Consider the following 20628-nt stretch of genomic DNA (forward strand, 5'->3'; position numbering starts at 1 on the left):
TAAGTGGCCTAAGCCTAGGGTTGGCCCCAATTGTGCCTAAAGACCTTTCAATACACTTGAGTTATAAGGCTCTTAGCAATATTATTAAGTTATGATTCTTTTTTCAAGTTGTAATATTTTGGTTTAGAAGGCTAGATTTAAGGGAAAGATCATCAACCACAACTTATACTATTATTAGAGAAGCTTAAACTAGATTATAATATAATTTTTCCAGCAATTAGAAAATGGTGACATTGTTCAATTCAAAGTTTCAGATGAAAATTAGTGTTACGTACATGTACTAGACTGAGTAGAATTGATTTGAGTAATGGTTGTGTCTAAGCATTATTTCATATACATCCTTGATTAATAATTTAATACTATATTTTTTTTATGCACCCATTAAGACGGAACACGTAAATAATTATTTTTAAAATGTTTCAATTTATGAAACATTTCATGGCACTAGAATTATTGGGCAGGAAATGGAGTAAAATTACTCTAGTTGTCTAGTCTAATTATTTAGGCATAGAGAGAGTGAACGGTGAATGAATAACGATGAAGACGAAGACTTGGTACATTGTTGTGTTGTCCAAAAAGTAAGAGCATGAAAGCTCATTGTTTTCTCATTCTCACTTTAATTTTCTGGAAAACTGAAGAGTTGTGGAACTGAAACCTTGGAAACTTCATGGAAGAAGACCTCTCAATCTGTGCATGAATGATAATTATTAAATTTGCTTGAATTTCATATTACTATGCCCAAAGAACTCGACGTTTAAAATATGTACAGTGCGTGAAACATGCACTAATCTAATAACTACACATATTGTTTATTATTATTATTTTTTGATAAGTTAGTAATTGGAGTGGAGGGATTTGAATCATATATGTCTTTATTATAAACAGGCTCTTAACAATCCTCTTAAAGTTATGACTCTTTTTTCAAGCGGCCAAACGTTCGAAATTGGTTAAACTTACCCCACCTTTCTTTAAAAGTTACCATGAGTTTTTAGTAGAGTTTGTGATGTACCTTTGTGTTAAAACCTCTTTTCCTTTCCCTTGTGTATATGTGTTTATTTTTCAAGAAAAAAGAAAAGAAAAAGAAAAAGAAATCTCCTTGTTAAAGAAGACTACTCAACTCATGATAAGGAAAGATTTCCTTCTTCTTTTAAAGGAAAGATCATCAACAACAACATATATTATAACTAGAGAAGCTTAAACAGTTAAACTAGATAATAATATAATTTTTCAGCTATTAGAAACATGGTGACATTCTTTAGTTCAAATTTTCAAATGAAAATTAGTGTTACGTACTAGACTGAATAGATTTGAGTAATGGTTTTGTCCAAGCATTATTTCATATACATTCTTGATTAATACTATATTTTTTATTATGTACCCATTAAAACGGAACACATAAATATTTATTTAAAAATAGTTGTAAGTTATGAAACATTTCGTGGCACTAGAATTATTGGGTAGGAAATGGAGTAAAATTACTCTGGCTAGTTGTCTAGTCTTATGTGTGTAGAAAGTGAAGGGTGATTGAATAAAGACGAAAGATGAAGACTTGAAAAATTATTGTGTTGTCCAAAAAGTAAGAATATGAAAGCTCATTATTTTGTTATTCCCACTTTAATTTTCTAGATAGCTGAAGACTTGTGGTCGTGTGGAAAGATTGCACCCTTGGAAACTTCATGGAAGAAGACCTTTCAATCTATGCATGAATGATAATTATTAAATTTGCATGAATTTCATTTTCATTTTCATACTATTTTCATATTATTTGTGTTCTTATTATTCTTGTTTAAGGCACTTTCAGATCTCAATTAATGTGATTTTTTGTTTTTAATTTTGTTATTTAGTTAAAATTAATAAATTAATTTTTTAAATTTAATCGCTGACGTGACAATCTTTTAATGCCAAAATAGATTTTTTAATTATTATTTTACTGTGCCGTTAGCCACGTCAGCATTTTTTGTTAGTTGAGTGACGGTAAGGACTTAAATGTCACGCGTTAATTGGTTTAGGGACTAAAAGTGGTAAAAATAAAATGTAGGAACCAAAATAGAAATCGGGTCAAAATGTAAGGATTAAAAGTGTATTTAAGCATTTTTTTATTAGTATTTTTAAATTAATATTGTCACTGTTGGTAATTTTATCGGTAAATATGTTAGTATATTTATTGATTTGATAAGTAATAGTTGAATTCTAGTTTATTAAATCGGTTTATAATTAGCAATTAAGAATCTTCTTGGTAAAGAAGACTGCTCAACTGATAAGGAAAGATTTCCTTCTTTAGTTAAGTGAAAGATCATCAACAACAACTTATATTATTATTAGAGAAGCTTAAACTAGATTATAATATAATTTTTCCAACAATTAGAAAATGGTGACATTCTTCGGTTCAAAGTTTTAGATGAAAATTAGTGTTACGTACACGTACTAGACTGAATAGAATAGATTTGAGTAATGATTGTGTCTAGGCATTATTTCATATACATCCTTGATTAATAATTTAATACTATATTTATATTATGCACCCATTAAGACGAAACACATAAATAATTATTTTTAAATGTTGCAATTTATGAAACATTTCATGGCACTAGAATTATTGGGCAGGAAATGGAGTAAAATTAATCTAGTTGTCTAGTCTAATTATGTAGGCATAGAGAGAGTGAATGGTGAATAAATAATGATGAAGACGAAGACGAAGACTTGGTACATTGTTGTGTTGTCCCAAAAGTAAGAGTATGAAAGCTCATTGTTTTCTCATTCCCACTTTAATTTTGTGGAAAATTGAAGACTTGTGGAAACTGAAACTATGGAAACTGAATGGAAGAAGACCTCTCAATCTGTGCACGAATGATAATTATTAAATTTGCATGAATTTCATTACTATGTCCAATGAACTCAAGACATTTAAAATACGGACAGTGCGTGTTACTTGCACTAATCTAATAACTACATATATTGTTTATTGTTATTATTATTTTTTGGATAAGTTAGTAATTGGAGTGGAGGATTTGAATCATTTATGTCTTTATTATAAACAGGTTCTTAGCAATTCTATTAAAGTTATGACTCTTTTTTTAAGTTGCAATATTTTGGTGTCGTAGGCCATACGTTTGAAATTGGTTAAAGTAGCCCCCACCCACCCTTAAAAGTTACCATGATTTTTTAGTGGAATTTGTGATGTACCTTTGTGTTAAAACTTCTTTTTCTTTCCCTTGTGTATATGTGTTTATTTCCCAAAAAAAAAAGAAAAAAAAGAATCTCCTTGTTAAAGAAGACTACTACTCATGATAAGGAAAGATTTCCTTCTTCTATTAAAGGAAAGATTATCAACAACAACATATGTTACCACTAGAGAAGCTTAAACAGTTAAACGAGATAATAATATAATTTTTCAGTTATTAGAAACATATTGACATTCTTTAGTTCAAAGTTTCAAATGAAAATTAGTGTTGAGTACTAGACTGAATAGAATAGACTTGAGTAATGGTTTTGTCCAAACATTATTTCATATACATTCTTGATTAATACTATATTTTTTATTATGTACCCATTAAAACGGAACAAATAAATAATTATTTAAAAATAGTTGTAAGTTATGAAACATTTCGTGGCACTAGAATTATTGGGCAGGAAATGGAGTAAAATTACTCTAGCTAGTTGTCTAGTCTTATGTGTATAGAGAGTGAAGGGTAATTGAATAAGATGAAAGACGAAGACTTGGAAAATTATTATGTTGTCCAAAAAGTATGAATATGAAAGCTCATTATTTTGTCATTCCCACTTTAATTTTCTAGATAGCTGAAGACTTGTGGTCATGTGGAAAGACTACACCCCTGGAAACTTCCTAGAAGAAGACCTTTTAATCTGCGCATGAATGATAATTATTAAGGGGGTATTTGGTAGAGTAGTTTGAGTTATGTTGTTTGAGTGTTTTTGATGTACTTGTGTGTGAAAAAGTGTGTAATGTTGTTTAAAATGTGAGTTATTGTGTTAAAGCTCACATGCCAAACAGGCCCTAAATTTGCATGAATTTCATTTTCATACTATTGTGCCTACAGACCTTACAATCCACTTAAATTATAAGGCTCTTAGCAATATTATTAAAGTTATGATTCTTTTTTCAAGTTGAAATATTTTGGTTTAGTAGGCTCGATGTTTGAAATTAGTTTTTGCTATTTTTTTTCTCCTTTATTTTCAATTTCCTTTTATTAAAAAAATATAGACAAGTTTTCTTTTATTAAAAAAAATGTATGACAAATTTACTGCAATGAGCAACATTTCCAAGAATCACTCATAAGTTTTTAGATACTCTATTTGCTTCTTCTAAAAAAAACAAAGAAGCTCTATTTGCATGCGTTGACTCAACTTTGTTTCTTTTTTTTCATATATAATTACTCCCATCAAATACTCCTCATCTCTTACCAACTAACATTCCCATTTCAACTCATCTTTTTTTCTTTCTCATCTCCTCATTTAAATATTCACAACCTTCTGCTCATATATTGCAATGACTTTTCCTACCAACAAAGGAGACAAATATCGTTTAACTAATCAAGTAGTTAAAATGATTCCCACTTACAAAAGGTAAAAACTTTAGAGACGAGAAAATACAATTTGTGCAAGCCTGTGAAACCAAACTTTATAGACTGAAGTCTAAACACAATTTCATGTTTATGTCCATTTTACTTTTTAACACAAATTCTCTAAAGTTTTCACAAAATTTTTCCTTCTCGTTTTAGTATCTATATATTTAAGTAAGAAATCTTACTTTTTGAATAAATATAAATATTATTTAAGTGATATTTATATATAAAAATGTCTACTTATTATGTTGGTAGCATTATTATGTAGCTTTACACCTCCATGCTAAAGGTTGTCTTATTTTTTTCAGTGTTATTGGTACAGATTTATCAATAATGTTTTTATTATATTTTTAAAATTTATAAAATCTATAATGCTTTTGAATTTTTTTTTTCAAGAAGAAAATACTTGCATTTAAAGAAAAAGCAACAAAGTAGCTTAAATTGGCTACAAGAATAGAATTGATTGGTGGTGGAACATCCTAAGCTTTTGGAAAATATTTAAAAGACTATTTGAGCAATATATATAATTTAACTAATCAAACAATTAAAAAGAACACACACACTTTAATTTCAAAAAAAAAAAGAAAAAAGGATGCACCACTCAAAAGAATATCTACGACTAGGTGGAATTTGCAAAGTAGCCGAGGCATCATCTCTATGAAAAACCCGATTGATCAATCTCAATGGTTGAAATCACAGCTTGATTGATTCTGTTTTTTAATTGGGATAAGATGCCTTGGCTATTTGTGAATATACAATAAAGTTATATCTTTCCTTAAATAAAAAAACAAAAACAAAAACTGAAAGAAAGAAGAATAAAAAAATAAAGCCATGTAGTTTCGTATGTAACTCAATGACTGTGATTAACTTTTTAAAAATAAAAAAATAAAGCTGAAAGAAAAGTAGAAGACTTGGGTTGACTTGCAGCACTATATAAATGTTCATAATATTCATTCTATCCCACAAGCCGCACTCATATATATATTCACTCTTTAGCTTCCTTGAAGCCTGAAGGATATCATCTCATCAAAATGGGTTTTTGTTGTTTAACTTTGAAGTATCAACTCTTCTTCTTCTTCTGTCTACTCTCCTTGCTCTTTCCATCCTCTTTTTCTTCTTCCTTCTCTTCAAACTCACAATGCTCTGCTCTACTCCAATTTAGTAACTCTCTGTCTCATAACAGTTCCGCTTCTCCTGCTCAACTCCAATTTATTGTTGGTGGTTTGGGATCAGAAACTCATTTGTGTTATAATTCGTATCCAAAGACAGCCTCTTGGAAGGAGGATAAGGACTGCTGTAGTTGGGATGGTGTCGAGTGTGACAATGCGACACGCCATGTTATTGGTCTTGACCTTAGTTGCAGTTGGCTTTCTGGCTCCTTTCCTTCCAACAGTTCCCTCTTCCTTCTTCATCATCTCAGGTCCTTGAATCTTACTGGTAATGACTTCAATTACTCCCTAATTTCATCTGAGTTTGGCAACTTTAAGACTTTGACTCATCTTAACCTCTCTCATTCCCGTTTTTCTGGCAAAGTCCCATATGAAATCTCCCAGTTGTCTTCGCTTGTTTCACTCGATCTTTCTAACAATGAGCAATTAATCATTGAAACACCAGTCTGGAAAAGAGTCGTTGATAACCTAACTCTGTTAAAGGAACTTGTTCTGGATTCCACAAATTTGTCCTCAATTAGGCCTAATTCTTTGATGAATCTAGCCGCCTCTTTGACAACTCTTAGTCTCAATGGCTGTGACTTGCGGGGAAAACTCGAAAATAACATCCTCTGCCTTCCGAGTATACAAACCCTTGATCTAGGGTATAATTTTAATCTTGAGGGTTCTCTTCCAAACTCTAATTGCAACAGCAGTAGTTCCCTGAAGTTCTTAGATCTCTCTAGTACAATGTTTTCGGGAGAATTACCTGATTCTATCGGCAGTCTAAAGTCCTTGAAGCATTTGGATTTGTCATCTAATAGTTTCAGAGGTGAGATTCTATTACCACTTTTAAATCTTAGGTGTTCTTGGCATACGCATGAACTAACAATTTCTAATTATTGGTGAATATTTCAACAGGTTTGCTGCCATTGTCACTATTGAACTTGCCAAATCTCTCAATTTTATACCTTGACAACAATCAACTTGTTGGTCCCCTTCCTAGTCACGTAAGTGGTTTGAATCTAATTCAGCTCTCTTTAAGTTCAAATTCCCTAAATGGAACACTGCCATCTTGGTTGTTCAGTTTGCCATCTTTGGAGATGTTAAGCCTTGATGATAATGAATTTATTGGTGAGATTGGTGAATTTAAGTCCGATTCATTGGAGTATCTTGATTTGGGTTATAATAAGCTACAGGGTTCTATACCTAGGTCAATTTCTAGACTTGTGAACCTGACTGGTCTATATCTCTCATCAACTAAATTAAGTATTATGTTAGAGTTTGAAATGTTTTCAAAGCTCAAAAATCTCCAATATCTTGATTTATCACATAACTTACTTAGCATCAACAATAATGTCATTGTCACCTATACCCTGCCCAATCTTCGGCAGTTGAACTTGTCTTCTTCCAACATTAGTGAATTCCCAATTTTCTTAAAAACAACAACAAATTTAGAATCCTTAGACCTTTCCAATAACAGAATTTATGGTCAAGTTCCAAGATGGTTGGGGGATGTGGGGAGGGATACATTATATTCCCTTGATCTTTCTCACAACTTTTTGACAAGTATAGATAAGATTCCTTGGAAGAACTTACAATATGTTGATCTCCGTGACAACTTGCTTCAAGGACCATTTCCCACATTAAATGGTCTTACACTTAAATATTTTTTTGTCTCCAATAACAGTTTAACCGGAGAAATCCCCTTCTTAATTTGTAATGCAAGTTCCCTTGAAGTTCTAGACTTGTCTCATAACAACTTTAGTGGCATGATTCCTAAGTGTTTGATAAACTCTAGTGGCCTCTTAGTGTTGGATTTGCGAATGAATAACCTTCGTGGTACCATCCCAGCAACATTTGCCAAGGGAAATTATTTTAGGAATATTAACCTTAATGGCAATCAGTTAGAAGGGCAATTGCCACGATCTTTGGCAAATTGTAGGAACCTGGAAGTTCTAGATCTTGGAAACAATAAGATGAATGGAGCCTTCCCTTATTGGTTGGAAAGTCTTCCTAAATTGCGGGTTCTTGTCATAAGATCAAACAGATTTCAAGGTAGTATAGGCAATCCTAAAACCAAATTTCCTTTCCCAAATTTACGAATCATTGATATCTCGAACAATCAGTTTAATGGTCCTTTGCCAAGAAAATATTTCAAATATTTGAAAGCCTTGACGAATGTGGATGAAAGTAAAGTTGGATTGAAATATTTGGGAGAGAATTATTATCAGGATTCTTTGTATGTGATGATAAAAGGGTCGTATAGGGAGTTGGTGAGAATCCAAACTGTCATCTTCACAACCATTGATTTTTCAAACAATAGATTCATAGGGGAGATGCCGAAGATAATTGGAAGGCTTAAATCACTCAAGGGGCTCAACTTTTCTCACAATAACCTTACAGGTTATATTCCATCATCGTTTGGAAATTTGACCAATCTTGAATGGTTAGATCTCTCTTTCAACAAGCTCAGTGGGGAGATTCCCATGCAATTGGCAGAGCTACCGTGGCTTGAAGTTTTAGATCTATCACATAACCAACTTATAGGACGTATACCTTTAGGAAAGCAGTTCAATACATTTGATAATGATTCATACATGGAAAATTTGGGATTATGTGGATTTCCATTGTCAAGAACATGCAACAACGAGACAAAGCAACCAACACCATTGAGCTTACATAAAGAAGACAATTTAGAGCTTGAAAATGGGTTTGGTTGGAAAGCTGTATCGATAGGTTATGGATGTGGAGTGATATTTGGAACATTGATGGGATATCTTATGTTTAAAATTGGAAAACCAAAATGGATTGTGAGGATGGTGATATTAGAGCAACATATCATGCTCAGAAGGCTGAAGAATAATGCCCACAGACGTGCTGGAAGACAATAACTGGTCAAAACAATTTGTGAGTAGATTTGTTAGAAACAATCTCCGAATCTGACTCAGACAGCGAAGCCCAGTAGAAAAAAGCAAAGCTCTCCTCCAACTCCTTCCATGTGTCAGAATTGGGATGAAGCTTCTTATTCTACTCGCTATCTTCATCATCCTTATTCACTGTCTTCTTCTTCACTTTTCAAACAATGGAAACAACACATAATGGTGATTAGGAGAATATCACCCTTCTTTCACGGTCCCCACAACCACAGGACACCATTCTTTGCCAAGGTATTCTCCTTCTTTACTTACATCTTTGGGCGCCTTTGTCACTTTCTTCTCTCTCACTCTCTCTAAATGTAAATGCTCATTCATAGGGAAATCAAGCTGCTGAGCTTTGTAATTATTATTAATAAAATAAGTATTTGATTTTTTTTTAAGCAGCTGGTTAGTGTTGTCTCTGTTGAAATAATTGGTAGGACCAAGATTCTTTTCCGCCTTGCATTTTAGTAATTCTTGTATTTTAGAGATCTGATTTGTTTGCTTTGGGTGCATAATTTCTGCTTTTTTTAGCATCAAATGCCCAGTAAAATGCAAGGTTGATGCCCCTGATGTTTCAGAACATATCAATAACCTTTTGTGCTCTTGAATAGTTCAAGACCTCTTTGTAGACAGTAAGGCCTCATTCTGTCTTTCTTATTTTTATTGTTGGGTTTGGTACCATATCCTTATATATTTAAATTTTGCTTTTGTTTTTCATGTCCATTTTTTGATTCTTTGGTGAACACATTTCTTAATATTTCAATGTTGTGGAATTTATGATGCTTTTTAATTATGCACTTGCTATTTATGTTGAATGTGAGTATTGTCTCTTTTCGACTAAAAAAAAAAAATGTGAATGTGAGTATTTCAATGTTGTGAAATTTGATTGAAGATTCAGGATGATTTTGAGATTATATATAGAAATTGGGTGAGCTGTAAGTCAGCTTGTTGGTGTAAACTTGATTTGATTTCTTCTCTTATTTGCAATTTTCAAGTTATATATATGAATGTGGAGTGAAGGTATATATAAAGTATTTCACTGTATTTTTTTTTTTTTTCCTTTTTTGGCTGAATAGTTTCACTGTATTCAGTCATAGAGGAAACTTTCCTGGTTTCATTTGTCTTTTTTATTTTTTCATTCCTTTTCACTTTTAGCAATAGTTGGTATGCAAAAGGTTAGTTTACTTCCATGTTTGATTTCAGGGTGCAGCCCCATTTTCCCTTGTAATTAATGTAAAAAAGATCTATGCCTTAAACCATGTTGTGAGTAGGAGGTAGTGAGATCAATCACATTTAGAAGAAGCTGCTAAACTTTATTCAATCTACTAAACTTGGCAATTCTCTTGCAAATCAAGACCAAATGTTCAGAAATGAAGTTGTGGAAATTAATCCAGCATTCATATTGTATTCCTAGCATTCCATTAGTTGCTGACTTGCTTTGAGAAATAGACTTTCCATTGTTGAAATGTGGTTTTCTAGGTGACGTGTTGTGCGTCTTCTGCAAGACCTGTCTTTAGAGTGGGGATCCCTTGTTCTTTGAGTATCATTTTCCAAAGAGGTTATGGTAGCAAGTTAAGCATGGTGTCTAATAAAATCCAAGGTAAATTTTTTGAAAGTAGTTATGTGGGGTAAAGAATAGTTGAAGGCAAATGTTTTCAAAGTATTATAACCAACTTGCTAGGTCTGTAGTGGGTTATTATTTTTTCTTAAAAGAAATGCTTGTATATTCATTGGCAATGCCAAGTCTGAGGAGGCATAACCATTTCTTTGATTTGGTGCTAGCCATAATTGAGGGTTTTAGTTTAATGCTTTGTAAGTTTAGTTGCAGCTTCTATTTAGTTTTATGCTTGCTCTGTAAGTTTGATTCTTTTTAAGTTTAGGTGCAGCTTTGTGTTTTGTGCCTTCTGCTGGTGTTTGCTTATTGTATGGTTTGTTTCATTCATAAATTCATTCATTCATTACTTTCTCTATTTTCTTAGAGAAATAAGTTTTCCACTTGAGATAGGTTGGTAAAATGATCAAGGTGACATGTTATCAAGGAGCTACCTTTGAGAGTAGGAATCATCAGTTGTTGTTTGAGTATCCTTTATCAAAAAGTCTATGAGAGAAAGTTAAGTCTAATAAAATCCCAGGTATATAGCTTGCATATGTGATTCTCTAGGGTATGGATATGTTGAAGGGTAAAGTTTAAAAAAAAACCATAATCAAACTTGCTTAATCTGCAGTAGTTTATTAAATTTGGCTTCAAAGAAATGCTATTGAATTTAGCTGCAATGTCATGTCTGAGGAGGCTATCCTGCTTTTGACCAGAAGAAACAATGCTCAAGTTGAGTTTGTGAAGAGAGTAAAAAATTTGTTAGTGAATAGTTTTATGTTGTAATTCTTTGGAGGGGGGGGGGGGGGGATTGCATTTCTCTGTCTTGATTATTTTTAAATATGGTTTTATGTTGCTATTTATTTCGCTGATTGCTCTTTTTACGTGTTGCAGCTCTTAGCTGCTGGTGTTTTGTTGTTTGTATGGTTTGTTTACTTTAAAAAATTCATTCATTCAAAGAAAAGAAAGTTACGATTATCTATGACTCTCCTTGACCATTTTTCTTACTTGTTTTCTACCTCGCCAATCAAATTACGAAAATAGCATGCACTCAAATTTGAATTCCCTTGCAGTTAAACCTTAATGTTCTCACTAAAGTAACTTTTTTTTGCCAAACGACACTTCTGGTCCTCTGATAATGTGGTTGTTTTAATTTCGTCCCTACACATTTAAGTGTATCAATTTTGTTCCTCAACTTTGAAGTGAAGTCAACTTTTGAGGATTTATTTGACTTGATTTTGAAAGTTGAAGGACGAAATTGACACAATTAATAGTTCAAGGACCTCTATTTTAAAAGTTGAAGGACAAAAGTGACAATTAAATCTATAGGGACAAAATTTGGCCAACACTTTTTTATTGATTGCATTGCTCCCATGGTTACTGTTTTTCACCATTTACTCTCTTTTCTTTTGTGATTTTTCAAACTTCTAGATTTGGATAAAAAGTGCTAGATACTGCAACTCTTGAGAAATGTGTTGCAACAATCAAGGTTCATATCCTTTACGTGTTAAAAGACAAAGGTGATATATCTTTTTGAGATTTCTATATGCTATGCATGTGTGTATATATATATATTTTTTTTGGGTCAATTTTATGGTTTTTTTTTTTTTTTTTAAATTTTATTTATGTAGTCTATTGTTATGATATTAAATTTAATGTTGACGCATATTTATGTTTTTCAGGTTCTATTCTTAGAGACCAAAATGCTATATATCTATCAAGGCAGGCTGAAACATGCAATGCTCAATGTGGTCAAATCTGGAAAGGTCCTATTAATCTAAAGGTTTGGCTTTGTTGTTTCATTTTTCATTTAGGTTGTTTGAAGTGTTCATGTGATTTTAAAACCTCTAAGGCAATACCATAGAGATGTTGTTTTGTGGATCTTCTGCTTTAGTGATGTTCTCGTGAATATCCATGAATGGGAGGATCAACACTAAAATTATGTATTTTGCTAGAAAATCTTTTAAACCAAATATTCCTATCCATTCAATATTAACAAAATATGTTTTTGTTTTTTGGGTGCCTAGTTTCAACTTCAACACATACAGGGACACGTTGGATTGTAAGGCAAAAGGTAAGCTCCTCTCCTATGGCATGTACTAATATTTTATTTTTAGCTTTCATTTATGATTAGGAATTTAATTCTTTATGTAAAAACTAATTGTTTCAAATCTTTATTTGGCTCTCTGTTTGGCTAAGAATGCGGAGCTGCCATTACAACAGACTATACTTATGTCAAAGCCATCAAGATGTTACTCTACTACTGCTAATAGGGTAGGTAACTCATTTTGGTTGTGTTCAGAAAAGCGTCTTTGGAAGTGCACCTATATTTTGAAGTGCTAAAAGTAAGTGCACGTTTTGAATTCAAACATCAAGACAACAATTTGATTGATTAATCCAAAGATGATATTTGGTCTTTTTGAATTCAATCCTTCCTTGTGTCAGAATTGGGATGAAGCTTCTTATTCTACTCACTATCTTCATCATCCTTATTCACTGTTCTTCTTCATTTTTCAAACAATGGAAACAGCACATAATGGTGATTAGGAGAATATCACCCTTCTTTCACGGTCCCCAAAGCCACAGGACTCCATACTTTGCCAAGGTATTCTCGTTCTTTGCTTACATCTTTGGGTGCCTTTGTCACTTTCTTCTCTCTCTCTCTCTCTTTAAATGTAAAGGCTCATTCAAGCTTGTGAGTTTTGTAATTATTATTTATAAAATAAGTATTTTATTTAAAATTTTATTTTGTTTTTTTTAAAGGCAACTGGTTGGTGTTGTTACTGTTGAAATAATTGGTAGGCCCAGCATTCCTTTCTGCCTTGCATTCTGTTTTTCAGTTATTATAATACTTGCATTTTATCTGATTTGTTTTCTTTGGTTGCATAGTTTCTACTTTTCTCAGCATCAAATGCCCAGTAACATGCACCGTTGATGCCTCTGATGTTTAAGAACATATCAATAACCTTTGTGCTCTTGAATAGTTCAAGACCTCTGTGTAGACAGTAAGGCCTCATTCTGTCTTTCTTATTTTTATTGTTGTGTTTGGTACCATATCCTTATATATTTAAATTTTGCTTTTGTTTTTCATGTCCATTTTTTTGATTCTTTGGTGAACACATTTCTTAATATTTCAATGTTGTGGAATTTATGATGGTTTTTAATTATACACTTGCTATCTATGTTGAATGTGAGTATTGTCACTTTTCAGCTAAAAAATGAAAAATGTGAATTCAATTTGATTGAAGAATCAGGATGATTATGAGATTATATATAGAAATTGGGTGAGCTGTAAGTCAACTTGTCGGTGTAGACTTGATATGATTTCTTCTCTTATTTGCAATCTTCAAGTTTTGATATATGAATGTGGAGTGAAGGTATATATAAAGTATCTCACTGTATTCTGTTTTTCTTTTTTTTTTTGCTGAATAGTTTCATTGTATTCAGTTATAGAGGATACTTTCCTGGTTTCATTTCTCTTTTTTATTTTATTTTATTTTTTTTCATTCTTTTTCCCTTTTAGCAATAGTTGGTATGCAAAAGGTTAGTTTTCTTACATGTTTGTTTTCAAGGTGCAGCCCCCCATTTTCCCTTGTAATCAAATGTATAAAAAGATCTAGGAGGTAGTGAGAAGCTGCTAAACTTTATTCAATCTACTAAACTTTGCAATTCTCTTGCAAATCAGCTTGGGAGCAAATCAAGAAAAAATGTTCGAAATGAAGTTGTGGAAATTAATCCAGCATTCATATAGTATTCCTAGCATTACATTAGTTGCTGACTTGCTTTGAGAAACAGACTTTCCACTAGAGAAAGCTATTAAAAGGGGGTTATCTAGGTTATGTGTTGTGTGTCTTCTGCAAGACCTGTCTTGAGAGTGGGGATCCATTGTTCTTTGAGTATCATTTTCCAAAGAGGTTTTGGTAGCAAGTTAAGTCATGATGTCTAATAAAATCCAAGGTAAATGGTTTGAAAGTAGTTATGTGAGGTAAAGAAAAATTGAAGGGAAATATTTCAAAAGCCCTATAAGAAAGCTTGCAGGTCTGTAGTGGGTTATTATTTTTCCTTAAAAGAAATGCTTGTGTATTCAACGGCAAACACTTTTTTATTGATCGCATTGCTCCCATGGTTACTGTTTTTCACCATTTACCGTCTTTTCTTTTTTGATTTTTCGATCAAACTTCTAGATTTCGATATAAAGTGCAAGATACTGCAACTCTTGAGAAATGTCTTGCAACAATCAAGTTTCATGTCCTTCATATAGTTTTTATTTTTTATGTAGTCTATTGTTATGATATTAAATTTAATGTTGAAGCAAATTTATGTGTTTCAGGTTCTACTCTTAGAAACCAAAATGCTTTAAATCTATCCAGGCAGGCTGAATCATGTAATGCTCAATGTGGTCAAATCTGGAAAGGTCTTGTTAATCTAAAGGTTTGCCTTTGTTGTTTCATTTTTCATTTTAGGTTGTTTGAAGTGTTCATCAGATTTTAAAACCTCTGAGACAATTCCATCAGAGAGATGTTTTGTGGATCTTCTGCTTTAGTGATGTTCTAGTGAATATCCATGAATTCGAGGATCAACTCTAAAATTACTTACTCTGCTTGAAAATCTTTTAAACCAAATATTCCTTTCCATTCAATATTAACAAAATACTTTTTTTTTTTTTTTTTTTCTAGGTGCCTAGTTTCAACTTCAACACTTACAGGGACATTTTGGATTGTAAAGCAAAAAGTAAGCTCCTCTGCTGTGGCATGTAATAAAATGTTATTATTAGCTCTTGTTTATGATTAGGAATTTAATTCTTTATGTAAAAAAACTAATTGTTTCAATTCTTTATTTGGCTCTGTTTGACTAAGAATGTGGAACTGTCATTATAATAGACCATACTTATGTCAAAGTCATCAAGATGTTACTCTGCTACTGCTAATAGGGTAGGTAACTCATTTTGGTTATGTTGAGAAAAGCGTCTTTGGAAGTGCTCCTAGATTTTGAAGTGCTAAAAATAAGTGCGAGTTTTGATTTCAAACATCAAGTCAACAATTTGTTTGATTAATCTAAAGATGATATTTGGTCTTCTTGACATGTGTCAGCTCATATTAATATATTTTTTATTATTCCATTGTTTTTGATAAGAGAAGAAATTATAGGATCGAACCGGAAAATGGAAAGATTTGCACAAGTAACTTACGGGCTTAACCTAATGAAAAAAGATATTTAGAACATAAGATCTGTGCTATGTCTTGTACATGTGCTTTACCTTAGTTTTCTAGGCCAAAAAATAGATAGGTTTTTGTTGAGATTTTGGTTTTGTAGAGTTTATGATATTCCATTATTTTGGATCTAATAGTTCCATGTTATGTCTTACTAGGAAAAGAACCGGGCATAATAAGTTTCGTCATAAGACTGTTCAAGCAGCTTGTTGCTGCGAATTTGGGAGTGGTTGCCAAAGGAAGATGATTTGCAGTTGAAATAATTGGGATTACTATAAGTTTGATCATAAGTCTACTCAAGTAGCAAAATCAATTAGTTTTGAATGTTGCATGTTCTAAACAGTTGAAAGTATAATTCATGTTTATATTTTGTATGTATTGGGAAACAATTTAATTCTAATGCAGAATTGTAGGTTAGTTTATCTAGATATCTGGTTTATTTGATTTGCTTTAATTTTTATTGGAAAGCACGTGACATATCTAATGATTTATAATAAATGGACTATAAGAAAGTATATGTTTAATACAATGTACCATATAGTTTGTGTTCATATTTATTTGAATTGTTATTTGATCCTGCTTAAGGATTTTTTTTTTTAAGTAAGATAACTTTTATCGTAAAAAGACTACTGCATGTATAACGGACACACAGTAGATTACAAAAGAACAAATTTATGTTAAAAGAGTCAATGATTCTATAAAATTAGGAAGTGAACTAGCTCCTGTTTAATTATTCAAGTTGTAATTTTCGTTGTTTGCTCTTTTTTCCCCCTTCTCCCTTCTGATTTTCTATTCATTAGAATGAGAATGAGAATAGAAATTTATATCATCTTATTATAACATCAGATATTGTTTTATCTCATGAAGGGAAAAACCTCTCTTTCAACTTGTAACATCTTCAAGCGTTCTCATATTCATTTGAATATGCTTCTATAGTTCCTGTTTTTTTTTTAGCAATTTCTTGCTTTAGCTTACCAAACAGCCCACTTTTCCCTGTACCTTTGAACCTGCCAGCAAACACCCCTAAGCCTTTGATATGACCTTCCTACATATCCGTGTATGGTCTATATGGGTTCAAATTGGTATGGCTTCTTTTTGAAACGGATGTGTGGAGAACTATCAAAAAGCTTTAGCTCTAAACTAAAGTAATTTAATGTTTGACATAGTTAACATGTATGTTCATATTGAATATTTTTCTCTTTATTTCCTTCTTAGACATGAATATGAACTCTATTCCAATACACGTGATTCAAGGTATGGTAACTATAAAATCTAAAAAAAAAAAACCCCAATTACTATTGTGATACAAAGAAAATGCAATGGGATAAGTTCTCATAAAAGCTCAAAGGCTTGTAGGAAATGGGAAACAATGCCTACCAACCTGTTTGGGGGAAATTATACACATTATATGGTTTTGTGATTTAATTGATCAAGAAACTGCTCAATGGAATTGTGCATTGGTGAGGAATTTGTATGCACTATGCTCCTCATGTAACCAACTTTATTGTTAAGATGCCTCCTAGGTTGGGAAATTTAGATAAGCTGATTTGGCCCCATGAATTAGTCAGGCCTATTTAGAGTCAAGTGAGTCTACTAGCTTCTCCATAGCTAATGCTTTGATGGAAGAAGCAGAACTGAAATGTGGACAGCCTTGTAAAAGCTAAAAGTCCTTACTTTATTCCTTTGGAAACTATGAAATGATAGTCTTCGCAATGAGAAATCTCATCCCTAATGCTTCTTGCCCTTTCTATGCTGCAAAAGAGTAGTCCTTGGACTGCTTATTTATTACACGTGACTTAGCTTGTGCAATGTGGTTTAAATCACCACTCAGCATTAGAACTGAGGTCAGCCGTTGTCAATTCAGAATTGGGTTGCTATTTGGTTGGAATGAGTGTATAAGGCATAAGACCTATGCCACTATCATCTTTGCCCAATACTCTTTTGGCCTATTGGATTGATAGAAACAAAGTGGTGCATGAAGGAATGAGTGTTAAGGTTTCCGCAAGTCTTGAGTTCCACATTTTACCTGTTTGCTATTTGTAGGTATGTAAAAAAACACACACTATCAACTTTCTTATAGTCCCCTCAAGGAAATGCAAGAGGGCTGCATTTCATTTTGAAGATAAAATGGAGGACCTTTCTGAATTTTTTATCTTTTATTTTGGCAACTGGAATGTGGCCTACGAAACCACAGTTGTTTGTTTTGTTATTACGGAAATAGTACTTCTTTTATAATAGCAAGGTGGAAAGTGAGGTTGTGGGTTTAAGATTATGGGTATGTTCAATTACTAATTTTGAAATGCAGATTAGGGGGAGGGGGTTGTAAAATGGAAGGTGAAGCCATGGGTTTCAAGAGAAACCACTCAAACCAGGTACATGCGTAAGTTGCTATTAAAGCAAAATATCTGCAGATGTAGTAATCTAGCTTTTCACCAAATAGTTTTTCGTAATGAACCCATTAATGAATGGATTGCATTTAATGCTGAAGCCTTGTTTTTTGGTATATCTACTGCCTACTAATCTGTGAAGTTATGTTAATAATATGTATTATAACATGTAAGATTTTTATTTTAAGTCGTAATTAATGTCATTGGTATCCGTCTTCTTAATCCTTGCAATCCTCATTCTGGACTAGTGGCTATGAATCTCTATACCAAAATTTTAAACTATGACTTTGGCTTGGTCTTGTAGCTTTTTTCTACAACAGAAAATTTCTTGGCAGTATATATAGCACATGATCAGATGTCGAAGGCGTGGATCTCTCTCTATTTCTTCATCTAATGTCTATATGATGGCGTCAACTGTCAAACCCGTAGAAAATTTGGTAAATAGTACAAGTTTAAGTTCGTATGGTAAATAGTACAAGTTTAAGTTCGTAAGATATTTCATAATTGGAAACTCATGATTCGGCCAGTTTCTTGAGTCAATAAAAAAACAATACAAAGGAACTACAGTATATCACAAGTTGACAACAAATTGAAAAGAAGTCAGATCCCAATGCATTTGAGCAATGCACTTGTATAAAGATTAAAGAAACAAAGAAACAACCTGTAACCACAAGCTAGGAACGGAGCCAATCCATAAAACACTTTGGACTACCTAACTTGATCGAACACAGAGAAAGGGCCACGCCTCAAACTAAACAAGCATATATTTTGAATATTATTCTTTTATGCACAAAAAAAAAAAACTATATATATATATATATATATATATATATATAGACACACACACACACATTTGACCTCACGCCTAACAGCTTGGGATTTAGATGATTTATTGCATGGTTCTGGGAAAAAAAATCTAACAATCCATATGCCATGGCGACTATGATAGTGTTTGGGATGGATGTGGGAATTATTTTTTAACACATTCGGAATTAATTGGGTGATGCTTTTGACAGAAACATCCCTTTTATTTAGGTAGAGGAATTGGTTTGGAATCGGAAAGTATTCTTTTTTAATTTAAAATGTGGTGTCATCATGTTTGATGCTGGGTTAATATGGAAGGAATGCAACTTTCATACGTTTAATGATGTTTGATATGATTAGTATAGAAGGAACGCAACTTTATATGTTTAAGGAAAATATGATGAATTTTTGTTTTTAATGAAATAAAAAATATCTAATTAATTTGGAACGCATTTATACGCTTAATACTATTTTTTTGACAAAGTGTGACAAAATAATTTTTTCTTGAATAATCTAATCTTGTTCTAATTAGTATGCAAGGGTGGGGCTATAGTAAAAAAAGCTTCATAAACCCCAGTATTCTTTTGGCTTTGTAAAAGGCTCAAAGAATTCCCAGACAAGGGGTTAGTTGCTTGCCATTGGTTAAATCAATATGGTTGTCTCGTGGGTTACAGTTAGCTCAACTGGTAAAGTCTTTGATGGTTATATAAGAAATCTAGGGTTCAATCCCCACTTACACCAAAAACTGATTGGTGTCTTAGTCTGATGATAAAGAGTTATCATCAAGAGTAGACGCCATATGTTGAAACTCTCTAAAAGAAAAAATGATTAGCTCAAGTATTTTGACACAAGACAAAACCAAAACTTGATATAAAACACAACTTGGAAATAAAAAAGCAAATAAAATTTCATTGTATTTAATACCTAGGGTTAGGAGTCATCAGCAAACACGAAGATAATAATTTTTTTAGTTTGGAATGATATGTGACCTCTCTCTTTTTATTTTTTTAATATTGTTTTCCATGGACGACTTGGTGAGCATTATATTATATAAAGTACATGATTTTGGTGTATTATTATGTTTCTGTTTTTTTCTTTTTTTCCTTTCCTTTTTCTTTTTTCAAGTTTTTGGACTACTCCCTACCATTTGTATAAAATGAAGTTGAATAGTCCGTTTGGTAACACATTTCAAAGTTGTACTTTTTAGAAGTAATAGTGTGGGCTGCACGTGCTTGCTAATATATTGGGTATTTGTAAATAACTAAATATATCCCAAACTTTAAAATTTAAAATTAACACCTTGTTTTAGTGTTAACTTCAATTTCCATCCCATTGTCTATATTAGTGTAAAAATTTAAAAGTTTAATGGACAATTAACCAATCCAAAATAGCATTTTGATCCAATTGTATTAGCAATACATGTAGTAAAAACAAGTCCTTAAAATCCCATAATAATCTATGTTGTAAACCCAAAAGACCCCATAAAAAATAAAAAATAATAAAAAATAAAAAAACAGGATTCTAGCTAATCATTGATGGAATTTGAAACATCTTGACAAAGTATCACCACCAAATATAGTTAGACACATCCACTACCAAGCACTATGTCTACCTTGTAATCATAGTTGGCTTTAGCCAATAGTTCTTTACAAAATCAAACAAGGCATGTTTTCTAGCTAAATTCAACCACTGTAGAAACTAAGGGGCTGTTTGGTTTTTGTGTTTTCATCACCCATAACTCAAAATATGTGGGTCCCACAGTTGAGAAGTCTGTTTGCCATTGTTTCCAATTTTTGTTTTCATCACTCAATTCTCTGATTTTTTAGTGATCAGTTATGGAAACTGAAAACACATTTTGGTGTTTTCATTTTCCAAGACTCAGTTTTCATGGCATTTTTGTAATTAAACCCACATACATGGGACCCACTGTTAGTGCAAAGTCACACCAGGCGCTGCTTTTGACAAACCCACCAACGGCTCC

The 20628-nt window shown here is 32.3% G+C and overlaps 1 protein-coding gene across 12 annotated transcripts; it reads left to right on the forward strand.

The window, feature by feature from the left end:
- The first annotated feature begins 5561 nt into the window (after positions 1 to 5561).
- Positions 5562 to 15882, forward strand: LOC142637923 (receptor-like protein 7). Of its 12 annotated transcripts, none has more exons than XM_075811900.1 (14): positions 5562 to 6563; positions 6653 to 8901; positions 9184 to 9284; positions 11678 to 11766; positions 11929 to 12029; positions 12274 to 12320; positions 12446 to 12591; positions 12692 to 12851; positions 13010 to 13044; positions 13136 to 13251; positions 14577 to 14677; positions 14923 to 14977; positions 15103 to 15177; positions 15615 to 15882. In XM_075811900.1, exons 1-2 carry the CDS (start codon positions 5615 to 5617, stop codon positions 8623 to 8625), a joined length of 2922 nt encoding a protein of 973 aa, XP_075668015.1. In that variant the 5' UTR covers positions 5562 to 5614; the 3' UTR covers positions 8626 to 8901; positions 9184 to 9284; positions 11678 to 11766; positions 11929 to 12029; positions 12274 to 12320; positions 12446 to 12591; positions 12692 to 12851; positions 13010 to 13044; positions 13136 to 13251; positions 14577 to 14677; positions 14923 to 14977; positions 15103 to 15177; positions 15615 to 15882. The 12 variants fall into 12 exon arrangements, with proteins under 12 accessions (XP_075668015.1, XP_075668013.1, XP_075668006.1 ...); XM_075811898.1 differs by having other exon boundaries at positions 15127 to 15177; XM_075811891.1 differs by lacking the exon at positions 15103 to 15177.
- Positions 15883 to 20628: the final 4746 nt, after the last annotated feature.

This window comes from Castanea sativa, chromosome 6 (assembly GCF_040712315.1).
Source record: "Castanea sativa cultivar Marrone di Chiusa Pesio chromosome 6, ASM4071231v1".
NCBI classification, from domain to species: Eukaryota; Viridiplantae; Streptophyta; class Magnoliopsida; order Fagales; family Fagaceae; genus Castanea; species Castanea sativa.

Excerpts from the sequence above, each read along its gene's own strand:
- LOC142637923 (XM_075811900.1), top strand. The coding sequence starts at position 5,615 with ATGGGTTTTTGTTGTTTAACTTTGAAGTATCAACTCTTCTTCTTCTTC. Across the intron at positions 6,564-6,652 it reads GTCATCTAATAGTTTCAGAG|GTTTGCTGCCATTGTCACTA; the intron begins GTGAGATTCTAT and ends ATATTTCAACAG.